A 15933-nucleotide genomic window follows, 5' to 3' on the forward strand; every position below is an offset into this window, starting at 1 on the left:
TGGAGATCACTGTAGATTTGGGGGAATAATGTACACGGAATGTCCTTCAGATTAACGCTTTTCTGCCGATTTTGCGCTATAAGAGGTAAAAGCTACTCGGTAATTTCTACAAATCCATAAAATGTCAATGGCGAACATTGCGAGACTGGGACATCAGGTGACATTTCAGATACCGCAGACTGGCATTTATTGCATGGGATGGTTCATAATCACGATTTGCCCCATCCTTCATTATGGGGTGTGTTTTACTGTGCCGGGAAAGGCATGTATAAATATTGCATTTGTCTACTTAACTTGAGGTGGTACAACAAATGCTTCAGGCTCTGCGAATTACACCAAGTTGTTGATTTGAAACTTTTTAATGCGATGTTTCTTTCGTGCCTTGCAGGAAGCGAACACATTCCATCTCATGCTAGCAATGTAGAAAGGAACTTATATAGCCAAAGTTAAAGTTAGAACATGTTAATGATTGAATATTAACTCCATGTCTCTCTTTGAAGGACTGAACGTGAGTTTTCATATTTGGGTAGTGCCACGCTGTACCACAGCGATCAACGGCTGAACTTTAGATTTTAATAAATCTTTAACGATAAAATAAAGATCGAAACTTTGGGAGTGAAATTCGCACACTTTCCACATTTTGCTACATGTTTATGCATTTAAATGTCACAAATCCACTAACTCTGGCAGAGAAACAAGTCTGGCAAACTGTTGTCATATGTTCAGCAATGCAGATTGAATTCTAACGGAGAGGACTGTCAACAGGAAAGTTCCCACCTTGTCTCCAAGCAGAAATATTCACCTAGTTTTGCATTAAGCGTATTATTATTAATATATATCATAATTAATCGCACACTGCCTCCCTTAGCATTCTCACACCCATTACATTACTGTTAAGTACCGTATGAGATATGTTTTGACAAATCGTAATTTGTAACTTAATGCACCAAGTCTTCCTCTCAGTATGTTCCCCGTCTCCGGATATCTATTTCCTGCTTCAACTGAAGTTCTTTGCTGTTATCTGTCGTCTACCTTCAAAGCTCCGTCCAAATTTCAAAAGCTCTCAGATGATACTTCCTATTTTGCCTAACGCATCTTCTCCAGCCAAGGACTGTACATTTCGTCCAATATCAAGCGATGTTCTAGCCCTGTATAATTTCAAAAATAAATCAGTGCTTCCGCTTTATGTTCCTCAAGGTATACATTTTTCTGTTTTCTACCCGAGAAAGGGTAAAAAAAATCTTTCCTGACCCCAATATCTTTATGATACTACAAGTTTTGTAAATGTGATTTCTAAATCACGGATATTGTTCGAAAATAATTACTGCTGAATTGATGGTATTACCATTGGCCTGTGTGCCGAAGGTACAGGTTTTCGATGGATTCATCTCTGAAACGCGTTTATTGCAAGCTTAATGGTTCAAACAAGCTAGGTACTTCACATCAATATTTTATCTGTCTTAATTAATATCTTCTTTGAACCAAATGCCCGATGAAGGGAACAACAACCCTAAACCAGCACCATACAATGTGTCCAGATTTCACTGTAAGGTCACTTATCGTGTCATAGATGTGTCCAACAAACTTATTTGCAAAATTCAAAGGTACGTAGTATCTGGAGTTTTTCTATTTCTCACTGATCCGTACAGTTAGAAGACGCTTCGTGAGCCTAGTTGCTTCCCTTTCTTTCAAGCAACGTGCATTGTTTTCCTACATCGCTCTTGCATCTGGCGGTGAACTCCCACCATTGAAGTCAACGAAGACAAAAACAACACTTTTGAGCATCTAATCACTCTCATACCTGCAGCCAAGCATTTTTACAGTACGCTGGTCTGTTTATACATTGTGCTGGCCTTTCAGCTGTCTATCCCTTATTGTACTTTCAGAAGCAGTATCTGACTAATGTGTGTCAGTGAAGAGTTAATGGGCAAAGGACTGAAGGCAGTGAGGGCATCATATGCTGTAAAGCGGGTTTTATTTCTCCATACTGTTAGTTTAGGAGTCTGGTGACAACATCATAAATAGTGTTGTAAGTTATTCACTGATAAACATGTGTTACAATGAATGGAACTTAATAATGTTAACTTGACCAAATATTTGACTAAAATTGTCTGAATTCCTCCACGCATGTGAACCTTTTTACTTATTGTTTCTCGGATAGGAAACTGCAGGTTTGCAGGAAATTCCTTATTTGTTTTGATATTATCCTTACTGGATGTGGCACCAGACTGTGCGCGTTGGTGGGGGCTAGGGGTCTATGGAATAACACAGGCTAACGTTTCTGGGGGGGCTTGTAAAATCAAAAGCCATCTGCAAATAGGTAGCATTTATATCCTCAGATTTGAAGAGAAAACATGTTTTCAAAATTGAAGTTGACCCAACTGATTCACTTACAATAAGTTACATAGTTCCCTTTATGTGGCATAGAATTAATCGCAATTTTGTAAACCACGCGAACGTGCCGAGGATACTTAAAAAAAAGCTATTTTAAAATAACTACCAGTGTTATGATTTTCCGGAGCGTATTATTAGTGTTAAAATATAAATTGTAAAGTCTGCTATAACAGAGATTGGTCTTCGGACAGGACGGAACGGGTAACGTTTGCAAATGGAATTATTGATTTGATTCATAATTATCCCATTCAGGTAAAGGTGAGGCTTCTCGTAAGCAAAATATTTAAAAGTTAGTAGGGATTAGAATGTTCAAGGGGAGAGTGGGAAGTTGATAAATTGGTCTTCAACTTTTAAGTCATATACATGAGTTTTCAAAGCCAGCCTTGCAGACGGATTAATGCAGATCCTTTGTTATTATTTTATGGGGCATGAGATTGGAAATGTATGCACTGCAGAAACAGACTGATGGGCATAAATCAAAGGCTGATTTCCAGTCACATCACCCCTTTAAAACGCCTGGAAAGCTTTTTGAGTCGAAAGAGGAAGGAAATAACCTGTAATTCTCCATATAGAAACAGGCGGATGCTTCATGTGAATCTGCAAGTCGTCTTTGGAATGTAGCATTGATGCCACAAGCAACATTAAAATAAAAACAAAAACGCACAGTATATGTGTAAAACAGAGAGGCCGATTAAATGTCGGCGAGAGCGCAGAGCAGTGCGCCAGAACACCAGAATTTGCCTTTTCCTAACTCCAGCATTCAAATCACATCGCTAATTCATGATAGTCGTACGCAAGGCAGACCGCCGAACATCACATAATCTAAACAGTTAGAGCAATATGCACAAGAAAATGAGTCAAACTAATCCGCAAAAGACCAATAAGGCGCAAGACGTTTATTTCAAAGTAAAATTAATTAGTACTATGGGTAACAGACATTTAAACTATTTAAATAAATGAGCTGCGGTATTGTAATACGAAATAGGCAATTGCTCTTAAGCCTTAATCTTGCAAAAGAAGACACAGAGAAAAGATACCGGAATCAGTCATTTTTCTCTTGATAACAACACCTATCCCAAAACGGGAGATGGATTTTTTTTCTCTTTCTAACAGATCAAAAGATAGCAATGTGCACGTTCCTACCGTAAGTTTTAAATGCTGAAAACATGCACAGATTTCTGTCAAATTTCCTATCATTACAGTTGGGGATACTCTCTCCTCAGGTGTAACGGGCTGGCGCTCTGAGATAAATAGCAAATCCTTCGCCCTACAGGTTTGCTGCGTGGATCTGCCTGGGGCTCTCTCTCCCGCTTTCTCTTCCCTCACCCCCACCCCCCAACACACACACACTCCTATCTATCTTCGCACATTCTCTCTCTTCTACTTGGGGAGGGGGGGGGGGGGGGCTCATGCGCAAAATTACGCATTCTTCTCTCATTTGTTCCTTGTATCAATCAAAAAGTTGGCTATTTATAGGCTACAGAACATGGGATGGTAATAGTGATCTCCCCCTCTCTGTCTGTCCTGAAGTTGTTAAGTGGTCAGGTTGAGTGCAGCTATTTGGCCATTTGCTATTGCTGAGTCCAGGAGGAAGGTCCCAAGCTGTGATTAACTCAATCTCACTGCAGCCACTAACCATGTGAGTACCTAAATCATTATATCTGGGCTCCAAATATCACATTGTTCCATATGCCTTTCACAATATGTGTATGGTATAGCTATTTTCTTGCATTTTTGAAGATGCGCCTTAAAGCTCAATATGTAGCGAATCTATTCCTGTGTCTTACTGCTTTGATAAATGTGTCACCTAGCAATTTTTCACTTGGAGGAAGCAAGATAATGCATCTTTTATAGATGGAAGGCATGTTAAATGTCTCTGTACTTTCCGCCGTGCTCTCTAGATGGGATATGATGAAGGTTGTTGTTTTGTGAAATTGCAGTGGAATTATTCAATATTCATTTTTTTTATTCCTCGTTCAGTGAAGGCCGTAAAACTGTTGTGAGTATTATGAGAGAAGCCATCCTCCAGAATGAAATTTGCAAAGAAATAGATTGGGATGGGAATTTGCAGTTTTATAAATTAAATATTTGTCGCCATCACAGTGGACAGACAGTGTGCACAGACAGTGGTTCCAGATTGCTACGTGACAAACAAATCTATCTATTCTGTAAAGCTGTTTTCGATGTACTAAATCAACTGCAGGAATTCAACTTATGCTACTGAGGGACTATCGAACAGCAATGTAAGACGTTTCTTGCTGCTTCAACGCAGTCTGCAACCACTGTTCTCGCATTTGTAAACTGCAAAAGTGAATTCAATTCACGTGTTTCATTACCCGTCTCGTCCAACAAACATCTCCAAATTCTAAATTGAGTCCCTCAATTATTTCCAAAGTTCGGAGTTCCAAAGCGAGCAATGTGACAAGTTCGAGACCAGTAACTAATGGTCGCGATGTCTGACTGTCTCCGTCTTTTTTACGGTGATTTGCTTTTTTTTGGGGAATGATTGCTACCCCGGAAAGTTAAAACGGTAACTGGTTTGAAAACTACTCAAAGCCAGGTCACAAACTACTCTTACCCGGACCGCACAAAACAATATCTAACGCGTTCAAACTTAGTTTTAGACGCGACTTCAGTGATCACACGGACTGCTCCCGTGGGCTACTTTAACCGGCGTTTGCCGCTATTTCGGATGCGCCGGTCCTGGTTAATACAATATAAACATGGGCATGAGAGTAAACTGAACCACACCATCGCTGATAAGTCACTGATAAGAGGGATAGCTCTGCTAAATAACGCATGACGGATTGACGCCCTTCTAAGATCATTTTGATAACATCCCTTTCTTCCTAAGATCAGCTTTCTGATACTCAGCATCTATCATTGTTCACGCAATAGCATTCCCGGTTTAAACACACACACACACAACACACGCTCAATCGCAACATCGGGATTTGTCCTTCGTCAAAACAAAAAAAACAAGCTGCCAGTGTACCTGGACATTAGATACCAGATGAAGTGAGAATTCTGTCAACCAATATGTAGGTGAGTTGTATTTTTTGTTTGTTTTTTTAAGAAACCTAAAAATAAATTGACATTTTGATCGGCGAACCGCTTCTGGATTAATCATGGTTTCTTTTTTTGTTGTTGTTTATAAAAATAAAGACGGAGAAAAAAAACGCTGCAAGTGCACGTTTTGTTATCACCCCTGGAGCACCGCCAGTGCCGGGAGATTGTGAATTTGGTCCCGTCTGTTGCAACTTGTCATTGATAAAACAAGCCGGGGATGACGCTCTGGGTCACGCTGAGTACGGACGGGCGCATTGCCGAGCGGGTGTGTGACGATCACATGGCCGCCCTGCTACACCGCTCTTTCCACCCACAAAGCACAATATCACCGCTTTAAATGACACAGGCGCCGAGGCCCCGCCGAAATCCCGACCCCCGCTGGCCGGAAAACTGAGAGCCGCCGGCCCCCGCCCTCAGTTTCACAGCACCCCCCCCTCCCCCCCCCCCTTTAGACTCCGAGAGTTACCGGTTCCCAGGAAAGGGAGGCGTGTGTGTTGTAAAGAGGGTTTGCAGCGCTTCCGAACCCCGTGGACATTAAAGCGAAAGTAGCCGGCTTCCATTTACTTTAAACTACCACATAACCCCCGGCAGCAGCTCTCGATCTGATAGGGAGGTTGTCCAAGGTAATCGTAAATCAATCACATATTTGCTAAAACGTGCAGCTTTTTCTGACAGTCTCCGATTGCGATTTTATTAAAGCGCCTGTGAAGCGGCTGATATTGAGCTGAGGGTTACCCTTGCAGAAGGTTGCAACTGTACAGCGACCTCAGCTTTTAAAGTTCCTGCTATTCTTTCCGAGAGCAGCCTCGGTCGCTGCAACAAGGGGGAGGGGGGAGGCGATGATGTAGAATGATCATTTGCAGGTCTTGTCCTGGAAATAGATGATAGGTTTGACAGCTGATCTACTGTAGGCCTGGAGATCCTGGCGCGTCAGTTGCATTTTTTTTGCTTGCTTGGTTCAGTTTTGTTGTGACCACATGGGGTTGGTGGTAGGAAGCACGTTACGTGCTGAAGATCGTTAGTTCCTGACCATATACAGTTTGTGTGTGTGTGTGTGTGAGAGAGAGAGAGAGAGAGAAGGATATATACGTGGTGTGTCAGGAAGATGTGCACTGAAAAAAAAAGAAAGACAAGTGTATGTGCCTGTGTGTGTGTGTTTGCGAGAGAGAGAGAGTCTGTATGAGAGGGAGAAAGTCACATTGAATGCTGGGCCGGCTGCCGCAGTACCTCAGCGAGAAACAACACGATATCCTGCTGTAATCCAAGAGATTTAGTGGCAGTGAAGCGGCGGCAGCCGAAGGAAATTCAACCGCGCAGGTTAACGTGCGGCCCTAAACCGGCAATGTGTAACTTGTAAGCTGTAGCAAGACCCACACCAGTGCAGATTGCGAGTGGATTTAGCCAAGTTGTTGTCAGTGAGGAGTATACGCTCCTGTTATACTGGAGGCCCATTGCTTCCCAGGACGTTGCACCAGACAATACACAATGCAAGCTCCTAATGCAGTGTCCACGTAGAAGATTGATTGTAGATTTCACCCAGACTGAACTGCTGCAATAATTGCAGGCGATGCATGCCATTGCCAGATTGTTTAATTATTTATTAACACACCTTTGAGGAATACATATCTGGGGTGCAGGCCCATCAACCTGTGTGATGCAATGTTAAAGCTATAAGTTAAAACAATACACACATTTCAAAAACGGTCAAGTTTCTTGTTTACGTTGAAATAAGTTTCTTGATTTGGTACGATCACATGCAAGTTGTTGAACTCGCCCTCCACTTAAACCCTCTGTACTGGCACTCTTGAAATTTGATATCATTGCTTTTTAGTGTTTATAGTGACGCAGAGCCTCTGACAGTCAGATCCTGCAAATCAAGGACTCTGGCTTACCCACGTTATCCTACTGGTGGTACTTCTACCCTATTTAAAATCAAGATCCTTCTTCGCCATTTGAGACCCGTCTTGTTCCTCATTTTCGCCTTTTCATATATGTATGTCCTGTATGCTTTTTAAAAGTGTGTTAAAACTCTAAGCAAGTTGCAGGAATATTTTGGTTAGGGTTAGCTTAATTGCTCTTTGATTCAAAGGTATTGCCAGCCAGCACTCTCGCTGTTAATCCCGTCACTGAGACGATCCAGCACTGGTAAGTTTCACGGTAGAACACTTCAAATAGACAAAAATAGTCTTTCAATCATATATATTTCTCCTTACTGTCATCTCATGTAACAACATAGGTCGGGACCATCTTCTGTTTGTGGGAATAGAAGTTAATGTTGTCAGGGAAATTGTTACAGTGTTATTTACTTAAATCGTTTTATAACTATTTTTGTGTATTCTTTACATGTGTGAGAATAATAAGACAATTAGCACACATTGATCTGCATATTCATTCTACCTACTTGTTTAATTGAAATAGAGTTGATGGTATTACCATGGCATGTTTAATGATCACCTCATTGCTTTTACTTATTAGTGGAGCATCTACTTGGTTAACCTAGTTACCATGTTATATTCCTATTAGTCAATGTTTGGAATAGTGTCTATATAGAGGGTTAAAACACTGGCAACATATCTCAGTACAAATCTTAAGCTTGGCCTATAATTAATAACATACAATGCCAGCAGTCAGCTGATCGAATGCCCTCTCCTTGGCAACACAGGTTGGTAGATCCGTTGTGCTTTCTGAGTAATTCTTGCTTTGGATCCAAAATCTGCACTTGGTTTAACTAGTGATTGTGAAATGGTAACCATAGCTTCCAGAGCTTAGAACAAAATCTATTGAATTCATTTTTGTGAACCTTCCAATGGAAAAGACCCAGAACAGTCAAAACACTGTTGGGTATAAAATAATGTTTGAACTATTTATTGTAACACGGTAACTGTTGTGGTATTAGATATATTGTGCAAATTCAAAACTAATATTAATTCAAAATTATAACACGCAAGTAACCTATCACAGTGTTTCCTGCATAAAATGCCACTCTCAAAATAAATCACACAAAATGTCATTCAAAACGTACATGGGTTTAGAAAATTCAAGTATTAGAAGTGTGATCTTGGTTGCAGAGTAGATATCAATTTTTGATAATGTGACCATGTAGCAGATGAAAATATAAACTCATTAATTCCTTAACTTCTCAATTTTCTGATTTCTATATCTTATTAAGACTATTTGCATGAATACTGATGTCACTATTCATTAGTACCACCATTAAGCTTATGATATGACATTTTGTAAGGTGTGCAAAATATTTGTTGGGCATGTTAGGTGTACTTCACGCTTTTTTGAAAAACAAGTGTTCGGAATTTTAAACATACATATAGGTGATGAATAATTGAACATGGAAAACCATTTGATGTCCCTTAATTTAGCAACTGGATTAGATGGTTTGACATGAAGTTTAGACAATGGTGTGCATTATCTGTTGAAGGCTAGAGGACACTTTGCTTACTTGGCAGCTAAGCTGATGCCTGCCAGGTGAAGTAAATCCATTTGCAAATGAAGATACTTTGTAACCAGGATGGATTTTCAAGGGATATTGTTTTATTTGGAAAAATAAAATTGCTTACAAATTGCACCGATTGGTGGTGCGTGTTTTGCATTCACTTATCAGGTAATGCATTTCTAATGTTTCTCCCCCTATACTCCACCCTAGCAGCTGGGAAATCTTGACTTCATTAGACTGAACATGTTTGCCTCAGGCTTTTTGAAGTAATTGAGTTGTAACTCAGGTTAGATTTTAAGGGTTTGAATTGTTATCTTTGGTTTTATGGTCAGATGCTCTAGTTAAATTTTTGGTTCATGATTAAATGTGAGGCTACAAACTGGGGTCAATGCATTGTTTTTAAGATTCACATTCCGTGACTCTACAGAACGTTCTGGTTTTTCTTTTGGGGTCACGGTTTGGAGTTTGATGCTTGGGATCTTTCAATCGTTGAACAACATTTTAGAGAAAAACATACAAATGACATACACATTGGGACAAATTGATTTTAAAATGCCACAAAGAGATAAAAAATAACAAAAATAACATTTTTGTTGTTGTGATATAATTTTATAATTTTATTGCTGCTGCATTTTGTTTGACTGAAAAGTATGTGTCCTAAGTATTATACCATAGTTGTTAGACTGTACACCGCAGTACAATCTAGCAATTAAAATGGCTGTCTCTAAGTTGTGCATTGAGAGCAAGTGTTCCTGATTTTGTAGGATGACAAAGATCTTGATGGATTTTTATCAGTTGCCTCAAGAAAGCAAATGTATAATTACTGTATTGGCTGCTGTCTCAACTTCTGTTATTCCTAGTTGTAGTTTTTACAAAGATGGGTTCTGAAATATTTATTTGTGCTTAGCATCACAGTACTAACTTTACTTTTTTTATGGATGTGAGCTTTGGTTAAATGTCAGCAACTCTGAAAATTGACATAATAACATGCTATATTGATCTGTTTTGGTGCTGGATTCCTAGATAATGAAGTCCATGATAAGAAGGGTTCCATAACACTGTCCCATTCTTCCATGAAGAAAAACAAACAGTCCAGAAACTAAAAAGGTGTACTGCACTTTATATTCCAGTTCCCATGTGCTCGGCTTTGTTCTCTCATGGAAGGTTGTTTGATACTTTATAGTTCTTTTTTTAGTAGAATGTGGAATTAACTAATTGAGCAACAATTCCAATGTCAGGGCTTTTCATAACTGTCAGAAGGAAGCCTGTATAAGCAGATGAGTCAGTTATGACCTTCATTATTCTGCATCCCTCAATTTTCAGTAAATCACAATTAGATCAAGTTGGAATGATATGCGGAATGGCATATTCTTTATTTTGGATTTGGAAGAATGTGTGCTTTTTGCGCAGACTCAACATCTCCATTTCTCATATCAGGCGTTCTTTTGCCTTTGAGTGGATGGAAAATTCAATGCCACATTATAGATAGTTTTGTGTTTGACTCATATTTGCGACAGTTCAAATCCATTTCACTTGGGGCTTTTCCGAGTTATTAAGCAGGTCATCTGCCTCACCTCTTTGGACTTATTTCAAATTCATGCCCAAGAAGCAAAAAGATCATGTTCTTAATCTCCTGTCATGCTCAATCATCTGTAATGGGTCTTGACCCTCAATGGCAGCATTAGTTGATACTACAGTATTCTCCCTAAACATAGTAGGGACTATGCAAAACTTTATACTACATTGTTAGAAATGGCAAATGAACTTTGAATTATTTTTCTTGAAAACTAGTTGGTATATTGGTGCAGTTATATACGGAAATCTCACTGAAGTAAGAACGCTGTGTGCGTTGGTTACATTTGTGGTGAATGTTTGAAATTGCATTTGTTTCACTAATTACTGAAGGTGTATATTAGCTTAGTGTTTGCTTTTCTGAAGTGCAACAATCTGTCACAAGAGACTACTGCTGAATTCCAATTTAAAAGGATGTTGATACTTGGGACTCTGCATGGACAGTGAGTTTTACCCCTGGGTCGCATCAGATGGGAATTGGAATGAAAATGGGCAGTCGGTGACTGGTCCTTCACTGTCATGTTAGGTAGTCTAAGGAGAGGTACTGATTATGTTTTGCTGCTTGCCTCAATTAAAAATGATAGACGAGATGTTGGATTTAGGATTAAAGAGTAAAACTTGCAGGTGCAAGTTCTTTGTAACACTGTTGTCACTTAAATACAAATAACTGGTAAACAGACATAGCTTGTAGTTAATAGAAACAAGGTGATTTCAGACCAGTAGTGAATATTATGCCATCAGTATTCAAGTTGTGATTTTGTATGAGGTGTGAGTACGCAGCGACGGTAATATTGGGGGGAAAAAATCTCAGCAGTCTACATTCATTCAGTGACCTGTTGCAAGTTTATATTTGTTTTCTTAAATAGAGCTTGTGTGGATGCTAATTTAGTGAAAATTAATCTTAAATATTTTAAATCAATAGACAAAGAAAAGATATGCCATTTCAGAAATCAGGTCATTGATGTTTTAGTGTCAGTATTGCTAAATTAGGCTCAACAGGAGTGACTCTATGGAAACTAAAATTTGATACATAGTAGTTACAATCCATCAAAGTAAATAGAAGTTACGACATGGAAACAGGCCATTTAGCCCAACCAGTCTCTGTCAGATTTAGAATCTTAGAATAAGAAATTAATATTTGGAAAAATTATCAATGCGGCAGAAGCAATCACATTACACTGCAGGCTGCATAGCTACTTTATTCAAGCAGAGATGTACATTCGGATAATATTCAACTGAACTTTTGGGGGTTTACTAATCCCTCAGGCAGGCTCAGTGTAAAGGGCAAACATATTTATAGTAATCCAAATCAGACTGCAATGAATGCATTGCATATTGCTTTATGGTTTACTTATGTAACACAATTACATAAAAAAAGTGACATGTAGATCACTTTTCCAGAAGTATTTAAACAAAAATAGCATAGAACAATGCTTAGATAAAAAGAAAATATTTGAATTTCCCTTCAGTAATTTACCATGATCTGTTTAAAAACAAATGAGACATCACGTAGCTTGATAATTTCCCATGACCGAGTCACCAGCATGAAGCATGTAATTTAGCATGATTTAAGATGCATATCTCTGGGTTTGTGCGTTGTTTCCAGATAGGTTTTAGTTTCTCTGACCTTTTCTGATACATTTTTGGCAGTTGCCCTGCTTATTTCGTTTTGCTCAGTATATGCGTGTCACCCAGGTTATTGCTGGCAAAGAAAGCAATATATTTAGGCAGTCTTCCTAAGCTATACTTTAACCAATTGTGTTACGGGAAATACTACAGCATGTACAACATTATTGAGAAAGTGCATTTGGTTACTTTAGAAGTTGAAGATGCTGACCTTTTCTTCTGCGGAATTTAAGCGATTTCTCAAATACTTTTCTGCTCTTTTTATTCTTAAGCGCATTCTCTCCATGGCACATAATTCTTCTACTTGAAGAGAACAGATGAATCATAACTGTCATTTGTCTATAGTGCTAAACAAAGAATGAATTAATGTCACTCCTAGCAAAAGTAAATGAGCAAAATTTGCACGAAGTTTGCATGAACTTTGATTTCCAGCTTTCTTTTTCTGTTTCTGTCTTGTGTATCTTGTCTTAGTGTAATGTTTATTCAGACACTTCAGCTGATGGTGGGATCGTGCCACATGGAGAACCACAACTTTAAGTTTATGCCCTACACTGCATAGTAAAGCAGCTTTCCTGTTCAATCTCAGCTGTTATTTTCTAGTCATCTTGTCAAGGCTACACTTTTTTAATGTAGTGAAACCTACATGCATATTATGACATTTGAAGTACATAACTCAGTTTGAATATTGCTGGAAAGAGTCAGAAATCACACAACACCAGGTTATAGTCCAACAAGTTTATTTGAAATCACAAGATTTCAGAGCATCAGGTGAAGTGAGAGGGAAACACACAGATACAGAATTTACAGGCTGAGAAATCAAGGGCAGAGAGATCAAAAGATCATACAAATGATGTGAGTGGTGTGTCAAAAAATAAGAATGTTAGACAGTGTAAGAAAAGTATCAATAGCTGAGTAACAACTGAAGGGATGACCTAAAATCTGATTAAATGAGGCAGAGAGTTAATTACAAAAAATTAAAAACGTGATGGTGCTGGAGACAAACCAAATGACTGGAATAACATGGAACACAAATGGAAACTGCTGGAAAAGCCCAACAGGTCTGCCAGCATGTGTGAAGAAAAACCAGAGGATGGGTCACAGGTTCCAAAATGTTAACTCTGATTTTTCTTCACAGATGCCACCAGACCCTCTGAACACCCACAGCAACTGCTACCCTTGCTCCCAATTTATAGCATCCGCAGTTCTTTTGTTTTTTTATCTGACTGGAATAATACGATCGGTAGAAGATTTGCCTGCTGAGGGTCTAACCAAAGTAATAAGTAATCAAAAACTGTACAAACTAATTAAGATAGAGAGATCATAACAATTTTTCAAGGTCATGGTCTCAAAACAGAACAGTAAGGAAGACTTTACAGATACTGAACATTGTTGGGGGTGGTCACATTTAACTGACATGAACCCAAGATCATGGTTAAGATCGTCTTATAGGTATGGAAAGAGAGATATAGTAACATAGTAAAGTATTTTGTCTTTGTGTTCATTGCAACAAATACAATTATGCCAAATTTCAAATGATCAGAACAATTCACATGACAAGAGACAAAATATGGATTTGTTGACAAGTTGACTCTGGCTGAGGTATTCCCATCAGTAAATCAACAAGGAACTATAGGCTTCTTAAGTTCCCATGTAGTTTAAAAAAGGGTAGCATCCTGTCCATAAAGACATTTTGCCTACACACAAGAGCAATGTCAAGTTTAGGTTTCTGTGCCAGTGCAATGCCATGTAGGTAAGATGCATATCCCAGTGATTGGCTTATCAAATTAAACAACATGTTCCCTTGGTAGCTCATTATAGGAACAGTATAGATTGTACTCATCAAGCTTGCATTTGCAAATTCCAAAGGAAACATCTGCAATTACATCTGATTCCACAATTGGACAGCACTTGCTGAACAATCCCAAGTACCTCTGTCTCTCTGCTGTCCACACCTCAATCACGACTTCCACTTCTTCCCTACTACTGCTGGCATTGTCCACTTTCTCTGAAATTGAAAAAACTGATATTGTCTTTAGCATTGGCTGCACTGTGTAAAGAAAAGTTCTCTGGTATTTTGAAATTTTGGATTTGGAAGGTTGGTAGAATCCATTCAGCAAAATCTGACTCAACGCAAACTGTTGCAAGTTGTTTTAATCCAATCAGCATAATAGTGAATTTAAGTGTCTGGAATATGCATGATGTGGGTCCCTGTAAATACTGTATTACGTGTACTGACTTGTGCTCACTGTTAGTTAAGAGGGTGAAGTGTGGCCTGCACAACTAAGTTCACAATTTATAAACATGGCCACTTATATAGATTCTTTGAATACTGATATTTTGAGAACAGTTAATAGTTAAGGTAGCAATCTGTATAATGTTATGAAGCTAAAAATTATCAGAGAACTATTTTAAACTATTTTATACATTGTGCAAAAACAATTTTCAGAAAAATAAATCCTATATTTATTGAGTTATTAAATATCTTACCAATCCCAAATACAGATATTTTTGAATGGCTAAAGTGTGCCACATCTAGTGACACTGTTTGTAAAAGCAAATTCTAAGCTTAGATAAATTACAAACGTTGACAAAAGCCAAATACATAGATTTGCTTCAAGCATCCAAATGATGTTAGAAGAATAATTTCTGCTTGTAGAATGGAATTACTGCAAACTTGACTTCACAGTAGCCTGTTTCATTTGAAACATTTGGCAGGAAATGTGAATGTTAAATTGCTGAGTTTGCCATCTACACTAACTAATTCTGGTTTTTGTCATGCTGGTACCTGTTTAACCCTCTTTAAATGCTCTGTCATGCTTGGCCATTTACTGGGCAGTGGGCAGTCAGAATATGCACTGTTCCAAGGGAACAAAAGCAGTTGATTGCTTTGGGATCAAGGAAAAATTCATTGTGCATTGCAGTTCAGTAAGTGGCTTAATGTCTGCTCTAGTGCTGTCATCCTCTGAACCTAAAAAGGGAGACATACAAATACGCGACAGCAAAGCTTCTTTTTTCAGCTACTTTAAACAGTTTAAAATACTGTGCAGAGGAAAACCATGACATTTATTCGTGACATGGCTATTTTTCCACAGGGAAACATTCATAGGTCATTGTCACCTATTGGGCCCTCACACTGAGCATGCACTGTCCAGTGACTGTCAGGGTAGCTCTGAATATTTATGTTTCTGGCTTCTATCAAAGTGCTTGTGAGGACAACAGCAACATCAGTTAGTTTGCTGTGTGCATGTGATGTGGCACATAACTGACATACTGTGTGTGCAGAGTCTGCTATTTGGAAAGTAAGAGCATTGGATTTTTTCACATTTTTACATTCCCACGGATGGAGGGCATTGTCACCCACATGCATGTAGCCCTGCATGCTCTCCTTCTTGAAGCAGATTTATTTTTGAACAGAAAAAGCTTCAGTTCGCTCAGTGTGGAGCTTGTTTGTGACCACATGAGGCTTGTGTCTGGTATCCCGGCTACGGTCAGAATACTTTCATACTGTGCCTGTTCTCCATGTCCTCTCTGTAGCACCTGGCATTGGTGTGGAGCAGGGCTGCGAGTCAAGGAAAGAAGTTGGAGGTGAAGCTGTTTCTTGAATTCAATCAGTGGCTTGCTGTGCTACTTCAGAGAGCAGGTAAGAGCCAACTACATTGCTGTGGTTCTGGACCAGAATGAAAAAGGACGACAAATCTCCTTCCCTAAAGAACATTAGCTTTTGAAACAATGTAGTATGTTCATGGTCATGATCACTGATATTAGCTATTTATTCCAGGTTTATTTAACTTCATTTAGAGATGTTATGGTCAGATTTGAATTTA

General features: G+C 38.9%; 1 protein-coding gene across 8 annotated transcripts in view; it reads left to right on the plus strand.

Annotated features, from left to right (window-relative positions):
* The first annotated feature begins 3908 nt into the window (after positions 1 to 3908).
* esrrga (estrogen-related receptor gamma a) overlaps positions 3909 to 15933 on the plus strand; it is a 241379-nt gene continuing 229354 nt past the window's right edge. Inside the window, exon 1 of one of the 8 annotated variants that reach the window (XM_072580775.1) lies at positions 3909 to 4033. Coding sequence is in view for 1 of the 8 variants with exons in the window: in XM_072580778.1 (XP_072436879.1) it covers positions 4032 to 4033 (2 nt within the window). In the remaining 7 variants the exon portion in view is untranslated. Of the gene's footprint in view, positions 4034 to 5962; positions 6087 to 7590; positions 7609 to 15675; positions 15750 to 15933 lie in introns of those variants that run through there. The other 7 variants (XM_072580778.1, XM_072580772.1, XM_072580776.1 and 4 more) reach the window with 7 other exon arrangements.

The sequence above is a fragment of the Chiloscyllium punctatum genome, chromosome 11, assembly GCF_047496795.1.
Source record: "Chiloscyllium punctatum isolate Juve2018m chromosome 11, sChiPun1.3, whole genome shotgun sequence".
NCBI lineage: Eukaryota > Metazoa > Chordata > Chondrichthyes > Orectolobiformes > Hemiscylliidae > Chiloscyllium > Chiloscyllium punctatum.